Genomic DNA, 18,353 nt, shown 5'->3' with positions numbered 1-18,353 from the left:
ACAATTGTTCATTGCTTGTGAGTATCTTAATTTCCTACCGTACTGTTGCATTGCCAATGAATGAACTTTATTGCTCGACAATTGTACATGGCACAATGTATGGCAACAATGACAAGGCAATCAATACAATGAGTACTAAACTATTTGACAATAAATAAATAGATTTCCTAATAAAGGCCATTTATGCAGTTTGTGACACAAAAAAATCAATTAGGCCAGCCTTTGTCCACACAAAGGCATGCGACCAGTCCTTGGTGCTGAACACTACTAAAATACACACACAAAGTTATATTGAGCACTAACCACAAAAAGTCACATCAGTCCTTGCTCCTGAACACCTCACCTATCACATACATGTACATAAATACACCTGACACACCTGTTCTTGATGCTGAACAACACACATTTCAGACACACCGAACACGTCTTGTTGCTAACGTTACTGTCTACACTCAACTTCGTGATGTCATGAAACATCGGCCCAAGAACATTCGAGGCATGAATGTACAATAAAGGTATTTCATACTGTAATCTTTTAAAGATGGGAATTTGTAATGTCCGAGCTTTAATCATGCGGATGGCATCCTAATTTGCATAATCCAATTAATTACGTCATAACGATAAAATTCTGAGGAATTTAAAAATGACTGCGCCTACATGATGTCATAAATGAAATTCTCGGCACTTCATACACAGTAACTTCAGAATTTCCCTGACTGATCATTTTTATAAAAAATATTAAAGTCACGAAGATTGCAGAGACACCAAAACGCCAATCAGTTCGGACTCTATTATTGCGCCCCCCTCATCCAGAAGCAGATGGTTTGCTCCAGCGACCCTTGAACTATGACCCTTAATCGTTACGTGCAAGATCGCCCTGCTGCTTCCAATGTCAGATTGGGTAAGTTTCCTTTCCGTCTTAAGTAAAATCAACACTATCGTAACATAATATACCAACATTATATTATAGAAGACGTTTACAATATATGTCAGATATGTAGTATAGGGATAAACTAACTGGCACAGTCGTAACATATCATATGATTTTTAACGGAAGAGAACTGTTCAAAATATATTTTGAACAGAATTAGAAAAGTTACCAAGGAATTTTACAACTCGACATAAAGCGTATTCTAGTGGGATTTGAAGTTATTTCAAGTTATCCGATTAGACACGTCTGGTTTGAATTATGAAGGGGATTAAGGGATAAGTAGTCACGTTACTTTTACTTTCAGGATTTAAGATTTTGACCGATAACGGATAAAACCAACGACCTTTGTTATACAGGATCCACTACTGTTATAGTACCGTTCTAGATTATAGATGATAATGACATTTCTTTTATCAAAAGCCTTGGCACCCAAAAGAGCTTGTCTTTACCTAAAAGTATCGTGCATCATGCTTTGCATTGCTCTTTAGTATTTACTGTATACACTACTAGTAAAGTAAGAAAATTGAAAAAAAAAAAAATTAAATATTGTGACCCTTACGTGGCCCCATTGGACACCCTGTGGCTACCAGGCTATTTTTGGGCATGGCCAGGCCCCGGGTTGTTTTTAACTTGGAGTTAAAATCAAACTGGGGCACGGTAACAAATAGACACTGTAGCCCCAAGCCAATCGTGAGAACACTGAGTGGTACCCCCATATCCGGCAGTTCATCGGGTCAAATTTGTGACTTTGGGGCTACACCCCTTTCGAACACCAGTGCAAATGTGACTGTAGAATTAGTAGGGGGCCATCAACAAGCATGTAGCAAGCTTCCAAATTCTAGGACAAATAGTTTGCCATATTAAGAACCATCAAGGCCACTGTTGTGATTGAATCCTAGAGCTGAAGATGAGTTTTTGTGGATGTTTTCAGTAGTTTTTGCTTCCGCTACAATGACTTGATTCTATGCGTGGATGAAGATAAAGAATTTATCGTTTAGTATATACCATGTTCTGTATATTCTGTTCATTCATTTGTAAAACCTCCCTGATCACTTAGATTTCATAATGAAGGCACCTTTTATTTCTTTTCACAATTCCTTTTTTTCTTTGCATGCTTGCATCAGTTTTGTTTTTTTACTTTTGGGGTTCCCAGAGGATGTACTTCAAAAATGTCACCTTATAGAATATTAACCTCCCCTGTAAGTGTAACTGTTGACGCAAATTTTTTCGAGAAACAAAAATCTGTGAAGTAATGAATTAATTTCTATTGGCTTGACACTTTGCAGGTGACCAGTATGACTGGTAGGAACACCCAAGATGAGCCGGAGTAAGCTCGATGTGATGTACAGACGTCTCCTACTCACCAAGTTCTTTACACGAGGATGGGGAGACCTAGACCAACTCAAGAGGTGAGAGGTACAAGGGTCAAAGTCTAGAAAGTTCAAACAAGCTCAGCATTTTTCTGTTTTAAACCGTCCCTTGATGTGAGTAATAATTGTAGTGCAAAATTACAACATGATATTCAAAGTGGAGTTAATTTTTTTCACAACGAACAGGCTAGGTTTGCTGAGAACAATTATATCATTAACGGTTATGTTTTTGCCTATTCTGTGAATGTAAGCGGTGAGTATGGGAGCTGCGGAAAACTTATTAGGACATGGCACCTACTAGTAGTAGTAGGCTAAAGATAAACTCACCCAATCACTGCAATTTTTACATTCTTCTGTTCACAGATTGTTGGAATTTAGGAAGTATGTACAGAACAGGGATTTGTGTTGCCAGTTGGTGGACACACACTTCAGAAACTATCCAGTGGCCATTGACAAAGTGAGTACTTGAGGCAGGTCCTTTTTACATGGAAGCTGAGTTTTGATATCTTATACACAGCATGTTCTTATTTTTCTAGATCTTGGCATAAATAGCACTCGGCCATTTGACACTGCAAGGGCCTTGGTTACTAATATTTCTTACAAACTGTTCTGGGCTCGAAATACTGGGTGCATGTGCACCTGTGTGCACGCAAAATTGGAGCTGTGCACCTACTTGAGTAATTTTTGACTGTGGGTGCACCAGTGCACCTATAGCTAATTTTGTAGGCTACAGGGCAAAGGCACTATTGTATACTAAGCATACAGAATATTCTTGAAATGTAAGTATCAGAAATGTCAATACCCTTTTGTTGTACTTTATTTGATGTATCACTTGTTTGAAATTTTAAGGTTAGCTATAAGGTTACAGATTGAAGTTCTTAAGAGTGTTTTCATGACATTCAACTTTATTCTATGTGGTGCACCCAATATTCTTTCTGTGCACATAAATTTTTGGGTTGGGTACACCATGGCCAGTGCACCTATTTCCAAAAATTAATTTTGAGCCCTGCTGTTGTATGTCGGTTTTACAGAGTACTGTTGGTGGTGATTGTAAGATTCTAGAGGGACACTTCACCTCACCACTCACCCACATCTTACCAGGACTTCTACCAAGGGAGGCAGAGACTGCAAGGTGGGTGTAGGTGTAATGTTTGGCAAGGTAGGAGAATGCTTGGCACATCTGTTGACTTATAGTCCAGGCTTGGATCAATCATGCAGTAGGGTGTTGATTGAAGAGTGTCATAATTGTGTCCTTCAGAACAACGAAGATGATCTCAAACCAGTTTAGCTCCAATGTACTTGATAAACTACTCAGTCTTCCACTGGTCCTGACAGCTAGAGAAGACAAACATGTCAATCAACCAATCAACAATCAGTCAATCAAAAATGGTTTATTCTTCAACAGACCTGGTAGTGGCAGCACTATATCAGGCTGGATTGTGCCTATTGTTACATCATCATCTTACGTATCATACATATCTTACAAAAATAGTACAGTAACACTTATTATGGAATTACCGGTATTAGCTTTAAGATGCAATTAATTGCTGCATCTAAATCCAAGATATATGATATATGTGCAACATTAAAGCCATTATTGTAACATAAAACCAATTTGTCAGCATGTACTTTGTACAGTATTTACAGGTTCATTGATTGGGGGAATTTCCCCTAGCTCTTTTCGACAAGTACAGTGAACAGTGGACTGCAACCCTTGCCAGTAGCGTGCATGGCGACACAGCTGGGATTCAAACTCACGACTGCTTAGTCCAGAGGCAGGGTCACTAACCACTGGACTAGTTCTACATATGCTACCAGTCATGGATATTAGTTATTACTAAGTTATCCCTGTCTCTTACATCTCTCCTTATGGCTAACTGTAGGTCATCTCTGTCTCTTGCACTGGTCACAGTGAATGTTGAATCACCCCTGTCTCCTGCATCAGTCACAGTTAACGTCTAGTTCATCTCTGTGTCACACCATTGTTTGTTCTGGATAACCAATAAAACAACCTTGGGCGTAACACACCAGTTTTTTACACTAGGTACAAGCTGTGTAAGACCAGACTGATATGCTTGATCCACTCACACTGGGATGGACTCTTACTATCTTTGATAAGTGTGGAGGGTTCTTAATGACATGCTCAAGGTGTGGCTCTCCTCAAACACAGGATCTCCGGCTTTACGTCCCAACTGATGGACTAATCAACGCTAGGTACTCATTTTTCACCTAAGTCAAGTGAGGAAAAAGTGCCTTTCCTAAGGGCACAACATTAGGGTCTGCTAAAGATTCGAACCCAGTATCAAAGTTTTAGGTTCTAAGGCAACGACTCTAAACACAAGACCACCTTGCCACCACACTCATATTGACTACTGGATCCCCCCTGTTTCCTGTACCAGCCATGGCTAATACTAAACCATCCCTGTGTCCCTGTAGGTTCCAACTTATCCTGCCCGTTCGATGGCCAACACAAGAGAGACCAGTCTGCATCCACCTAGCCGGCACAGGAGACCACGTATGGGATAAATACTTCTTGATAGATGGAACTGAAATGTTACCATAATTTCCGTCCCAATCAAACAGTGCATCTTAGAATGAAGATTATGTGCAATTGATATACATTTTATTAAGTATTTTGCTATGGAATGTCAAGTAACATGAATTTCAATATTTGTCTATTTGATGAATATGATTTGACGGTCCCTTTGCAAGTATTTATACGTCAGTGTTTTGTAACTCATGTTTACTAAGACTTTAGTGACTGTACTTTTGTCCCGGCTTTAGTTCTTCTGGAGACGCAGGACACTGATAGCCAAACCACTGTTGAAGGAATCGGGGATCGCCTCTCTCCTGCTGGAGAATCCTTATTATATCCTTTGGTCATGACAGAAGTCTTTGCATGCTGTATGTAGAGGGATCACTTAAATTGATGGATCACATTGTAACTGAGAAATTTAAACTGACTCACATAGTTTGTATACTGAACCTTCACCATTACTTTTTAAACCTCCGCACAACCATACAAAATGTAGATTACCAGAAATGTCCTGGTCATATTAGCAGTAGATTCCTATTTCCCACATGTACATGACATTGCTATATATATGCTCATCAGACTTTGAACTTATGGGGCTGATACTTTATCATGAGTCTTTATCTACCTTAGAAATTTGTTGTGTACAGTTATACTGTCAGTTGCTTGTGTTTTCCTTAATAGAAAGTTGCTCACATGGATACAGAAAGCCTAAGGATCAACTGTAAGTGTATCAATCATGATGTTTTGTCTTTGCATTCTATATTTTTGTAGATAGAAAAATACATGTAGTTTAAACCACTGATACAGTACTGTTGTACTTCACAAAAGGTGTTGTTTATTAGCCTAGTTACTACTGGCTCATTTGTTTTTGCTTGCCCACCACAAAAACAAGCAAAAAGAATGAGTCAAAGAAAGGTACCCAGACTATTTGTGTATAGATCCTCTTTGCAAAATTGGCAAGTACAGGCATAATTTTTGAATCCTACTCTTGACACTGTTCTTCTCTGGCTTTTAAAACACTGCTCCTAACGCAGCGTTAGTTGTGTTAAAACATGTGAAAATGTAATTGGCATACATTATAAGTTGCAAGCTGCTGGTAACATGTTGTATCTATATGTGGTCCTCGGTGGTTCATGGACTTGCCCCATCCCACCGGGGTCGACAGATGATGATCAACCAATAGATTATTGTCTCCGACTCACCGCCATGATACTGACATTGTATCTTTTGTCCCTTCCAGTCGATCCAGTCTGCTAAATGTGAGCGACATCTTCGTAATGGGCGGGGCACTGATTTTAGAGTCGCAGGTTTTGATGCACTGGTGTGAGAGGCAAGGTCTGGGTCCACTGGGAGTTACAGGCATCTCCATGGGAGGACATGTGAGTGAGCCTGGGTTCCAGGCTGTAAATGTCTATACAGTGGCTGTCTTATATAATTTCATAGTCTGAACAACAGCCTTGTAATATACTAGTATTGGGACATTTTATGTATGATTTCACTTAATCACTTGCTGCATGGCTTATCAGATATAGTCCATTGTTAGAGTTAGCTTTTATCATTTGATAATAGGGAGTTGGTGGCAGTTATATGAGGGTAAGTTAAAAAGTAATGCCATTGGTTGTATAGTAGCTTCCTTTATGAGATGAGTTGAAATTTTGGCACAAATGTACATGTAAAGGCACATATCTTCTTGAGACTGAAATGTGTCAATTTCTCGTTCAGATTTTTATGAGTGACTGAGTAGATTTCAAGATGGCTGCCCCCTTAATAGCTTTGACATATATGTCCTGGCGTTGAAACTTTTTTTTATTGTTAATGTTGTCCTTCAGATGGCATCTCTGGCAGCATCCAACTGGCCCAAGCCCATTGCCCTGGTCCCTTGTCTATCCTGGAGTACGGCATCCTCAGTTTTTACACAGGTAAAGGCTTTCATCCTGTTAATATGTGTTTTGTACCATTTGTCTGTGTAATGATATATAATTATTAATTATTTAGTATTAGAACTTGAATGATGTAATCTGTGTCTTTGTTTTACTTTGTCTGACCCTTCCCTCTTCCCTCATGACCTCAATGAAAAGAGGCCTATTTGACCTCCTCATGAACAGACAAACAGTATACAGTGGTGCCTTGATTTACTGAAACAAACAAATCAATATGGAAAATCAGATGCTTTGGACAGTACTATCGGTACCTAGTTTTCACCTTTATTCCATGATGATGATTGTCTCTGATAGGATGCAAATGTTGCTGATGAAACTACATGTACATAACACGTTTTGCATTTTTTAGGGAGTGCTGAGTCGAGCCATCCCATGGAGACTCCTGGAGAAACAGTATGAAAATGATGCATATATACAAGAGATTGGTGCTCTTCTCAAGTCCATTGGAGTAAGTCTTGCATCTTCCCTGTTGATGATAATACATTATAAGTGTATGTGTTTAGCTTTTGTAGGTTATTGTTGCAGTTGTTCAGGGTCAACCTGTCTAAAGGTTGTAGCACCTAAAACTGTACTTTGTACCCTGGATGTACAAATAAATGTATGTTACAATGTTGGACTTTTTGTTTCCCGCTACCCTCTGCTTAGACAAAGTGAACAAAGCTTACCATATCTTCCAATACAGCTGTAAATTTTTGTTCTATTCAAGACTGTCCCCAGCTTTGAATTGTATTCTGCCCCACTGGTATATTTTGTTGTTAAATCTGTCATTTTAAGCTCACAATAATACATTTTAATCAACTTTATGTCAAAAAGTTCAGATTTTTAGGATGGATGGGGTGAAATTTAATCTGTTCCTGCAAGCAAATTCCCGGGAAAGAGAGACTGGTCCTATAGCTATATAGAAAACCCTTGTCCTGTTTGAAGAGAAATTCAAAGTTAAAGAAATATGAAATGACTTATGAGGGATATCAAGAAAGAACTGCCATATTTTGGAAAACTGACAGGCGTAATCACTGAATTCATCTTTTATTCGCAGGAAGATTCCTTTAAACTGGGCCAAGAGTTTGTCTCCAGTGTGGGAGAGTTGCAACACTTGAACACAAACCTTTTAGCAGTGAAATCCAACTCACTAGGTCAAGTGTCAACTTCTAAAATCGTTACCAGTCAACCAACTATAGATAAATCTGAGATACTTCAGCATGGAAGCAAAATGTCCTTGTCTGGAAGTACCAGACAGCTATCAGACAATGAGGAGGAAAACCACAAAGTAAAGACAGCTTTGAAGAAGGCTCGACTAAAAGCACAGCAAAGAAGTCAGGAAGCAATGGTCTTTATGGAAGGTGTTATGGACGAGATCACACACCTGAAAAACTATACAGGTAAGTTGTGAACACTGTTGATCAACATAAAACCATTATTTTGCACTCAGGTATGGTGGCTGTGTACAATAAAACTAAGTTATATCTATTAGTAGTAGGTGACTTGTAATTTACATCCTAACATGTATGTCAAACTGTGTCCAAGTAACCACATGTAGGCCCTATTAAGTCCCAGACTGGTACATTGACAATATTGATGTAGGTTGTATATTGGCAATGCATCTTCTGGATGGTATTGCATAATATATATATATATATATAAATACTGATGTGTACATATGGGGCAATGGGGTCTGCATATAGGGGGACAAGTTTGTTTCTTGTCAGTATCTTGTTGACAAATCATTATCATAATGACCTTCCCAACATTGACTCTAACTTGGAAATAACTACTAACTCGTTAATCCCCTCCAATTTGTGGGAAAGTTCTTCGAAATCCATCCTAGGATCATCAGAACTGATGGGGACATGCCGTTTCATGACGTCGCCAAATTCAATCAGTCAGTCGAATAGCTGTCAGGACAGTGTGAGTTGTAAACGGTGGGAGAGCCCTGAACTATGACTGACTTGATATATAAAACAAGTGAGAACTTAACTTTGGTGCATATTTGAGCATAGTAGCATATTAGGTTTTCCGATTGTTAGTTCTGCTTTGCTTTAATGCTGGTCTGTTGTGTACCTCAGTGCCTGTGGACCCAAACCTAGTGGTTGTGGTTGCAGCTAAGCATGATTCCTACATACCGCGGGACAAGATCACTGACCTGGCTGACCTGTGGCCGGGATGTGAGGTCAGATATATCGACACCGGCCATATTGCTGCCTTCCTGTTTAACCAAAGTGTCTTCAGGTACGTTAACTAACTTCTGTATAGTTTATTACATTGTATACCTACATTTCCCTCACATAGCCTGACTAAATCCAGCTTCTAGCAGCCTTTCCACTGGTCAGCACAATCTGCCCCTCATGCACACATCACAGTGAGATATTGTGTTAAACAGGCTATTTCCTCCCTATACTGTGAATATTGTTTGTGTTCCCTTCCTCTTCTGCCACTTTTACCCAATACCCTTCCAGAAGATGCCAGTTTTATCTTTAGGCCAGATGTTGCAGAATTTCATATTATAGTATCTTGGGGACGTATGCCCAGCCTGACTGACTTCTCATTTTGTTTCTGTGCAGGCTTTCGAAATTATTTTCCTGTTAACATTCTGGTTTCTTTTATGAGATTTCAATTTCAACTGTGCCCCGCAATGACGTTCATTTTGCTATTGTCTTATTTTACAACAGAAAAGCCATTACTGATGCATTTGCCCGTATGGGGAAGACTTGATGTTGCTGATGGTCGTCACGACACAACTAGAATCAGCCCAACCAATCAGAACCTCCATGCATCGACTCCTTTGTTCAAAGTGTGAAACCAGTATAGACCAATGGCTGTGATTCTCAACACTAACTCCCTCACAGCCCATACCTTAGATGGTACAAATTGCAGGGAATCTGTATGTATTGTTGCAGAAATGCATTTAAACAGTGCAGTGTGCTTTTAATATTTTGACGTGAGGTTGAGGTGAAATGGTATCTACCAAATATGTATATTATCATAGTTGATAAGGACATGTGCAAACTCAACACCATTAACAAATGTATGTCAACTCTCAGCATGATGCTGTATTTATAGCAACACGAAAATGTGTGCCAGGACCAACTGTATCATTGTTGACTCAATCAGTCTGAATGTATTCATCAGTGTTACATCTAAATGTAGGCTTGGAAGCTGTTAGTGGTGTACATGTGAGTGAGTGTTGAAATTCTAAATATATTCCTCTACAGTGTCAAATAATATCAAAACCCTGTAGCTTCACTGCATATTAATTCTAGAAAAACTCAAAGAAATGTTGAAAACGTTGCTTTAATTTGGAAATTGTTTTTGCACCAGTACTGCATGCAGACGGCATCTTTACTGATTTGGCCATCCAAGGGATAATATGTCATGATAACATGAAAACTCAGACATTGCTTTGTTTACTGTGCACCAAACTTTATTGTTTATCAATGAAGTAACATTTGGCTCTTGTTCACTTATCATAATGTTCTGTTTTGCCATATTTGAAGGGGCCTAGACAGATACACTCTTGCAAAATTTTAGACAGTTGAAGTCTAGAGTTCATGCAAAAGTGTAAAAGTTTTGAATAGAACTACAAATCTAAGACATGTCAAGTAAGTACCTTAAAATTTATGCAAACAGTGAGCTTGTTCTTTCACATATCTTCTGCAACATTGATGTAGCTTGGGATTGTGATAACATCTTTTCTGCCTTAATCTAAACTCAAGATATGTATATTGTATTGTATGTGCCTTTATAAATGGATCATCGAACACACTAATGTACTGTTAGTCTTCCTTGACATTATGTATCCTTCCATATGGAAGTGATAGCAGACAACATTGCTTCTGCCTTTTCTCCTTAAGATTGAGAACATCTGAGTGTGCAAATGTCTAATCTGTAAATATTAAATGTACTGGTATCGTCTGCTACAATATAAAGAGAAAGACTTTTAAACCTTTGAAGTCTTTTATTTATCTTTTGTGTGCACTTTTTGGGTTTTCATGGCTCATGATTTTAACATGCTATATCTTTCTGTACAGGGTTTACATGTACGAGAACTCAGTTTCTGTATCTGTTTGGTTGGTATAATAGTTACCGCCCTTCGGCCTAACACACCAGCTTTGTAGGCATGTGGTGTCGCACCTAACTGATTTGTCACCTCTGACGCTGTTTAAAGGTATATTGTGAGGATGCTATGATAGTTCTAGGAAACTATGATTTTTTTCAACACATCAATTTTTTTTCAACACGTCAACCCTAATTTATCCTGAAGACAATCCAATACAATATAGCTTCATGATAGTAAATAACATTGTATCATCTCCAAGTCAGTAATTACACAGTCATGTAAGTCATATAACTAATACTGTGAGTTTGCAGCTGAAATGTCAGGTAAAAACACAAAGCTGTAGTGTTGAATGATCACACTTATTCATCCCAGGTGATTTATTATTTGGGCTTATTCTTGTGCAGTATACGTATATCTTCAAGTTGCTACATGGCAGTGTATTACAGACATACAAACACATGTACCTATCATAGACACATAATGTCACTGGCAGTTACCAAGGACGTTGAGTCTTCCAGACAGTCTTCATGTTTGTTTGTCATGATACACATCTGTCCTTAGACTGTTGGGGCCAATGCCATCACGCTCATCAGCTGTTACAGGTATTTAGGGATGTCCGGCTCAATTTTCTGTGAAGGAAAAGACAACATCACTCAACAGCAAATTAAGAAAGTGGGTATCCATTTAGAAAGTGGGTGGCCATTGCAAGGCCATTGAACATTCAAATAGTATACATCTTACAATGGTGTGGATCTTTCAATGAACACCCATTGATCTCTCAATGATATTTAATGATCTTTAAAATGTTCCAATGAGTAATGATTTTTGGTCAGTCATTGATTCCTCTGTCCTGTAGACATGGGGCCTACTAACAAATCAGATTGCTCCATTTAAGCTGCATCCAGAAACAGTTTGACATACTTAGTAAAGTGATGTATTATGTGATATGGACACATTCAAGTAACAGGAATACTTTACCTCAGGGTCGACGTTGGGTCCGTACCTCTGAACAGCCCTGCCTTTCTTGTCAACAATGAACTGACGAGAATGAAGGTGAAAGACCATTAATGTTTGAAATATTCAGCAGTCTTCACAATCTGCTGGAAGTTGAACTATTTGTGTGGCTGAGCTAGAATCTAACATGGATATAACCTTTAAACATGTTCAACTTATTGAGAGTTTCTGTCAACAAGCCTAATTCCAAAGACCATTTTTTACTTGGATTTGAGGGATGACTTCTATTAATATGTGAACTGTTAGGTGGAAACGTACCTCAGAGTACTTTTGAAAGTCACAAGTCTAACCATTGCTCAAATAAGTTAAAACCACTGTTTTGAACTTAATATCACACTAGGGGTACAAAACAGATAAACAAAGACACAATCTTTCACCAATAGACATACATGTAGGCTGTATGCTGAGACTAAAAGCAGTTACCAGTACATGTGACCACACAACATTAGACCCAGACAGAACTGAACACCACAAGAAAAAGGTATAAACAACACAGGAAACAACACCAGTATTAATTTCCATAAAGACTGACACAGGTAACATTGATGGCAACACACATGTTACCTTGGTAAAATTCCATTTGATGAGGCTGGAAATAAGGGGAGAAAATAAAAGTCAAGACTGGGGTGGAACTAGTAAATAATGTAAATCTGGTATGATTGGAAGTCCTACCTTAGTAAAGTTCCATTTGATGATGCTGAAACAACACAGCAATATAAAGTTAAGGCTATGGTTTTAGTCTTGAGTAAGAAATATGAAATACTTAATTATAATCGGGTTTTCTATCATATAGCCCTATCATATAGCCAATGCTGTGTGAAGCTCAAGGAAATGGCACTACATGTTCATGTATGTAGGAAATCTACACATTGACCGTACACCTATGTAGAAAATTGTTAGGAAGCATATTTCTTGTCAAAGTGACCATCTGTACTCACTCTCCAAGTGTCCCATGTGTGGTATTCACCAGCCAGTTGTACAGGGGGTGGATCTCTGGTCCGAGTACATGGATCTTACTGTACATGTCAAATTTCACACCATAGCGGGTGCTAGCAAACTCCTTAATGTCCCTCTCAATGTATGGCTCCTGCAAAAAAAAGAAGGAAAAAAAAATGTAATGACACAACAGAAAGTACAGCGATCAACCTTAGAAAGGTCAACTACAAAATAGAAATACAAAATAAACCTTAAAATTCTTTATACAATCAGGTGGAGCTAATTGTGCGTTTAGAAAAAAGAGGGCAGACATGACTTTTTGCGGATGGTTTAGCTTGAGTCCCTAAGGTGCTTTAAAATCTATTTTTAAGCTCTTTGCTTTAAGGATTGTTTTTTTTGCAACCAAATGCTTTGACACCAAAAAAATGAACAAAATGATTGTACATGTATAACATTACATCTTTATACTTGTATTCATTAAGGCACAAGTTTTCAAGCAATATAACAGATGACAAAGCCACTGGACAGGTACAGGTGTAACGCTATTAATTCTTACCTGGTTGTGGAATTGATTGCATGGGAATGCCAGAATTTTCAGTCCTTTGTCTGCGTACTTCTCGTAGAGTGCCGTGAGTTGTTTGTAGTTCCGGTCCGTACCCCCACATCTAGATGCCACATTGACGATGAGCAGTGGATACCCCCTGACAGGATCATACAATTTCTGATTAGTAAAGAGTAACACCCATTAATGACATTTATCTGCCGGGATACATAACGTTATATCTGACACTTTGTAAAACGGTGTTCTTGAAAGATCTCCAGTACAACACCCCCCAAGTATGCACAGTTTGGATATGCAGGAGTGCATTATACTGGGGGATGTTGCAATGGAGATCTTTTAGACACACTTTTCAGCGTGGCAAGATGTTACATTTGTTAGGACACAATTCTTTAAGAGAAAATTAATCACCAGTGCACATAAGATAGAAAATTTACGGGAAAAATTTGTTACAGTGGTTGGGGTTGGCATTGGATTATTTCTAAAACTGATAGTACCCCTACACTACCTAGAGACATGTTGGTAGCATGTAATGCTTCAGTAACATACCTGTACTTCTCAAATTTGATCATGTTGCCATCAATGTCTTTAGCTTCAAACTCGTAGATATACCGAGTCTTTCTCCATTTGTTTGGATCAACTGCCGTCTGTGTGAACAAAGATATAAATGAACAATATTTAGTATATAGTGGAAAACATAACGTTAAAAACTGAGAATAGAAATGTTCACATGTGCATACAACACACCTCGTGACGACTTAGAAAGAAGCCTTATACTTGGAATCAGTGGCAGTTTTTATTGCACATACATGTAATGATAGGAACAGTTTGGAAAATTACAAAGGTAAGATTTGCATACTTGTAAGACAGACAATAAGAAACATTGTTAACTTATAATATAAGATAGGCTTTATAACTCCACTAACTCGTACCCAATACTTGTCAATTTGTTGTCCTCGCTGTTTTTTCCTTTTGGACTCAGCTGACATGGCGTCACACTTTTCCCGGAGGGCTAACTTTGCTCGAGCCACATCTTCGGGCAATCCTGTCAGCTAGAGGTGAACATTGAGATATCATCAAGAGTTTGTTATCATAAATATAGGTTTTCAGTTCAACTCATGTCAATACAACAAAGATGGGACATATTCCTATGCAGAACCCCATCTGAGGCCTGTATGATACACCTTGGGTACACCTTAGCTCTGCTAAACCAGGCTGAGGTTTCCACTTTTTGTGGGCGTGGCCTCTAATCAGTATTATGATGTATTGGAGGCACCTGTTACGGTGACACTGACGAATACTAACAAGGCACAATTTACATGTTTGAAAACAGACCCGATATTCAAACATAATTTGAATACATCGATACTATCATCATCAACCCAGGGTGTTATATATCGCACCTTTGGAGGAACCCCTTCCTTGTCAGACTCCAAGTCTAGCGGTTCTTGGCCGCGTATGGCCCAGGTGTTTCGGTGCTATATTGATTAAAAATGATATGAGAGGACTCATATGACAAGATACATTGAGTTACCTTGTACACAATGTCCATGTCAGGGTCGCCCCCTTTCGGCGGGATGTTGTACTCCACAATGTTGTAGTCTTTCATCATCTGCTCAATTTCTCCGCGACTTGCTGGGTTGCGGATGACGTCATCGTGGAAATCATACGTGACGTCGACCATCTCTGTCACCAGCTTTCCCCGCTAGATTTAATGATAGGTTGTGAAGTGGGTTACACCAAAGCACACATGATGCATGACGAAGTTGAAGCTAATTTTCATCATCATCCGCTGCAGACATGAACAATTGGGTTGCAAGGAGTTCCTGACAAAACATGTAACAATGTGTCTCACCTAACAATTTCCTGATTATATGAATTGATGGTCTTGCGTTGTTAAATTGTTTTCTCTGTAATTGTACAGAGAGACTGTCTCAGAGGTATTGAGATGACTAGAGCGCTGATTACAGGCTGTCATTATAGACCCTAATAGAGAGTAGAATCTAATAAAAGAGTAGATAAGCCCACTTCCCCCCCAATAACCAAATGGCCAAATTTACCATCATCTCCAGCTCGAGTTCCCGCTGCTTTTTAGCCTCTGCCAGAGTCTCCCTCAGCTCGTTGAGAGAGTCCAGCGCCGTGTTCGCCAGCCGCACGCATTTGGACTGCTTCTCAGCTGTGACGTACTTGAAGTAGTCCAGCAGGCTCCTGATCTCCGCCACATGCTGGACCACGATGTTGATGACTTCTATGAAGGCTATCGTCTCCTCTGATATTTCCTCCGCCGGCATCTGAAAGGATTTTTTTAACAATCTTGGACCATCTACATCCGGGCTTTACAACCACTCCTCCACAGAGACGGGGGGCTCCATAGACTTACTGCAACATATGATCCACTGCTCACCGAGTCACGTGTTTTATCAGCACAACGTGGCGTCACAGAAGCAGTGGATTTCTCAAAGACATGAGCTGATCAGTCCAAAATGTGGGTAAGTCCGATTTTTGTGTTGGCAATTGCAGTTCAACTCTAATTCAGAATCTTAGACCAACATGAAATGAAAGAAAGTCCATACTTCCAATTTCATTTTTTCGTGTGCGCCCATGGTCTCATGGTTTGGATTTCTTTATAGACACCGTTACTACACGGTGACGGGAAGGGACTATTCTGATACAGTAAAGGCCAGACTTACTCAATTTTGTGGGCGAAATCCTCTGGACACCACAAAATTGATGTGAGCTCAAGCAAAAAAAATAGAAAAAGATAGAAGAAGTTGGCTAATTTCTTAAATCTAAGTGATGATCAATTGAATTTGAATAAGTGATGATCACATGATAACCAATGAAAAACTCAATCATTGTTATTTCATCAAGAAAGGAGGAAGGTTGTAGGTATGACCTTGGTTCGTGGTCTGTTGTCTTTACTTATCGTAATGCATTTTTGAGTGACAGTCGGGCTTCTCCGAGAGTCCCTAACAATTAAGCAGATGAACAGTTGAGTAAAAGGCCAAATTTGTTCAGGGAAAACGGATATATCAACGATAACCACACGTATATCCTTAACCCACTCATTGCGTACAAGATACTTTATGCAAACATGAATGTAGGTGGCGCTTCAACAGGCAAACATGGTGTTCCATGGGCTAAATATGGACCCTTTCTATGCATGGCAATCAGTGTCTCAAACGTCATTCTAGATGCAAGCAAAGATGTCTGGGCCTATATTTGAACTTTGAGCTATCAAAAAATGTCTTGCATATTTTCACAATTTACCTCACGTGGTCGGGACTACATACCCTATAATAACCTAATCTGCAGTACCGCTACCGGCCGCCTCCAGTAAGTGGCTAAAACGACCGTCAAATTGCCAAATTTCCGTCTTTTCGGGAATGGGGAAATCACGAAAGGCTCACAAAGGGGTTTGATATTTTGAGGCTTATTTTACCTTCTTTTCGGTATTGCGGCTATGTAAGATTAATAATAACAATATCATGGATATCTAAAAACGAAGCCATGGAAAAACAGGTCATAGATGACACGCTTTCTTTACAATATACCAATAGTGTACATGTCTTGTAAATTTCACGTTCTGAAGAGCTACGGCTATATTTGGGAAACAAGAAGACTTTGAACAAATGCAACGTTGTTTCTGTCTGTATGTTTGTAAATTGCAATGCTGTAAGGTGTGTTCAATTGACTCTGGGCTGAAAGGCAGCACTTAGAGTAAAACTTTGTTTGCTGTAACAAACTGACATATTGATCTCCCCATTTTCTTTTTGAAAAATGATACTAGTAATCGATACACGCGCTGACGTCATCCATAGAATCAAGTCAGTGTGGCCTTACCGCAACCTCAAACCTCTAAAAGTAACGTTGATACAACTCAATATCAGATGCAGTCTTCCGGTTATCCTTTGACAAATGTCCCAGCGCCTGAAAGAGCATTTTGCCCTCCAGATTTCAGTACACTACGACCTGCATGTACGAAGGATGAACTCTCTGCCATTTTCAACTTTGACATGCACTATCCGAAGAGCCTTGGTACAGCACTAGTTTCCTTCAGCTTTAAATAGCTCATTGCTGAGGTCGCTAACCTGCGGCATAGCGACCTCCGACGCTGACAAAATTGAAGAGAACGGTACGTGGGAAAGTGTTTACTAGGTAAAACCGGTACGCCCACCGAACACGGATAACTAACCAATGCACGTGCACCGCTTTACTACTAACAACTAGAATATATGCCAACACAATTTCAGAAACATTGTCAATACGTATGTAGTTTATAAAAGCAAATTACATACAATATGAAGGTGGAGGAGAGAAATTAAGAGGGGAAACCTAAAAGGCAGGTTGTTTTGGGCGCGGCGCACACGTCACACATCGATCATGTACGTGCTATGGTGGCATGTTGGCATTCCGCGGTACCTAGCCTTGTTTTCCTAGGGGTAAAGTGTTGTTTTGTTTCCTTCAGGAATATGTCAATCGTCACGACAACAACACTAGATACGTTCCCACATACTAGTGACGTATGGAATATTCGTTTTGTTCGTAGAAAACTGAGAATCTGACAAATGCAAGTTTGTTTTCTTATTTCTCTTAAAAATATCAAGCCTACTTTTTCACATTCAGGATGTAGGTTAAACAACGGCAGCATACTGCACAGCCAAAACAAGTGTTGTAGGATTTACCTCCAAAATTCCACACCTAGTCAACCACCAAAACGGGACGTACTGCGAGTCAACCATCGTCAGTATACAGTGAACTATCACACCATGTTACTGGACATGTTTCGCTCTAATAGCCAAACATCCGAGCATTCACACTTACAAAAGACATAAAACAAACATAAAACAATTAAATCTTTACCATGGGGGTTGTGTTGGTCTGTCGGAGGGCCAGGTAACGAGCTAATATTTCTTCCCCGTCCTCCTCCAGTGACAAACAAGATGGTTCTAAATTTGTCTCTCGGGTTTGATTTCCGTCCTTTGCGTTCCGACCGCTCTAAATACGGCGGGC

General features: G+C 39.4%; 2 protein-coding genes across 4 annotated transcripts; one reads left to right on the top strand and one right to left on the bottom strand.

The window, feature by feature from the left end:
- The first annotated feature begins 751 nt into the window (after nt 1–751).
- On the top strand, nt 752–10,720 carry LOC136449153 (protein ABHD18-like). Its single transcript, XM_066449003.1, has 13 exons — nt 752–901; nt 2,218–2,340; nt 2,665–2,758; nt 3,333–3,433; nt 4,738–4,816; nt 5,086–5,172; nt 5,533–5,558; nt 6,078–6,216; nt 6,667–6,756; nt 7,127–7,225; nt 7,814–8,156; nt 8,841–9,003; nt 9,444–10,720. The coding sequence occupies exons 2-13, from the start codon at nt 2,249–2,251 to the stop codon at nt 9,484–9,486; spliced, it is 1,356 nt and encodes a 451-aa protein (XP_066305100.1). The 5' UTR covers nt 752–901; nt 2,218–2,248; the 3' UTR covers nt 9,487–10,720.
- Nucleotides 10,174–18,339, bottom strand: LOC136449154 (uncharacterized). Of its 3 annotated transcripts, none has more exons than XM_066449006.1 (10): nt 18,204–18,339; nt 15,401–15,631; nt 14,875–15,045; nt 14,273–14,392; nt 13,890–13,987; nt 13,338–13,482; nt 12,784–12,932; nt 12,518–12,542; nt 11,810–11,869; nt 10,174–11,460 (listed from the first exon to the last, which is right to left on the bottom strand). In XM_066449006.1, exons 1-10 carry the CDS (start codon nt 18,204–18,206, stop codon nt 11,428–11,430), a joined length of 1,035 nt encoding a protein of 344 aa, XP_066305103.1. In that variant the 5' UTR covers nt 18,207–18,339; the 3' UTR covers nt 10,174–11,427. The 3 variants fall into 3 exon arrangements, with proteins under 3 accessions (XP_066305103.1, XP_066305102.1, XP_066305101.1); XM_066449005.1 differs by lacking the exons at nt 12,518–12,542; nt 18,204–18,339 and adding exons at nt 12,410–12,434; nt 18,026–18,142; XM_066449004.1 differs by lacking the exon at nt 18,204–18,339 and adding an exon at nt 18,026–18,139.
- Between the last annotated feature and the right edge of the window lie 14 nt (nt 18,340–18,353).

This window comes from Branchiostoma lanceolatum, chromosome 14, assembly GCF_035083965.1.
Source record: "Branchiostoma lanceolatum isolate klBraLanc5 chromosome 14, klBraLanc5.hap2, whole genome shotgun sequence".
Classification (NCBI taxonomy): domain Eukaryota; kingdom Metazoa; phylum Chordata; class Leptocardii; order Amphioxiformes; family Branchiostomatidae; genus Branchiostoma; species Branchiostoma lanceolatum.
Note: the sequence above shows the minus strand (reverse complement) of the source record. Positions and strands in the feature narration are given on the sequence as shown.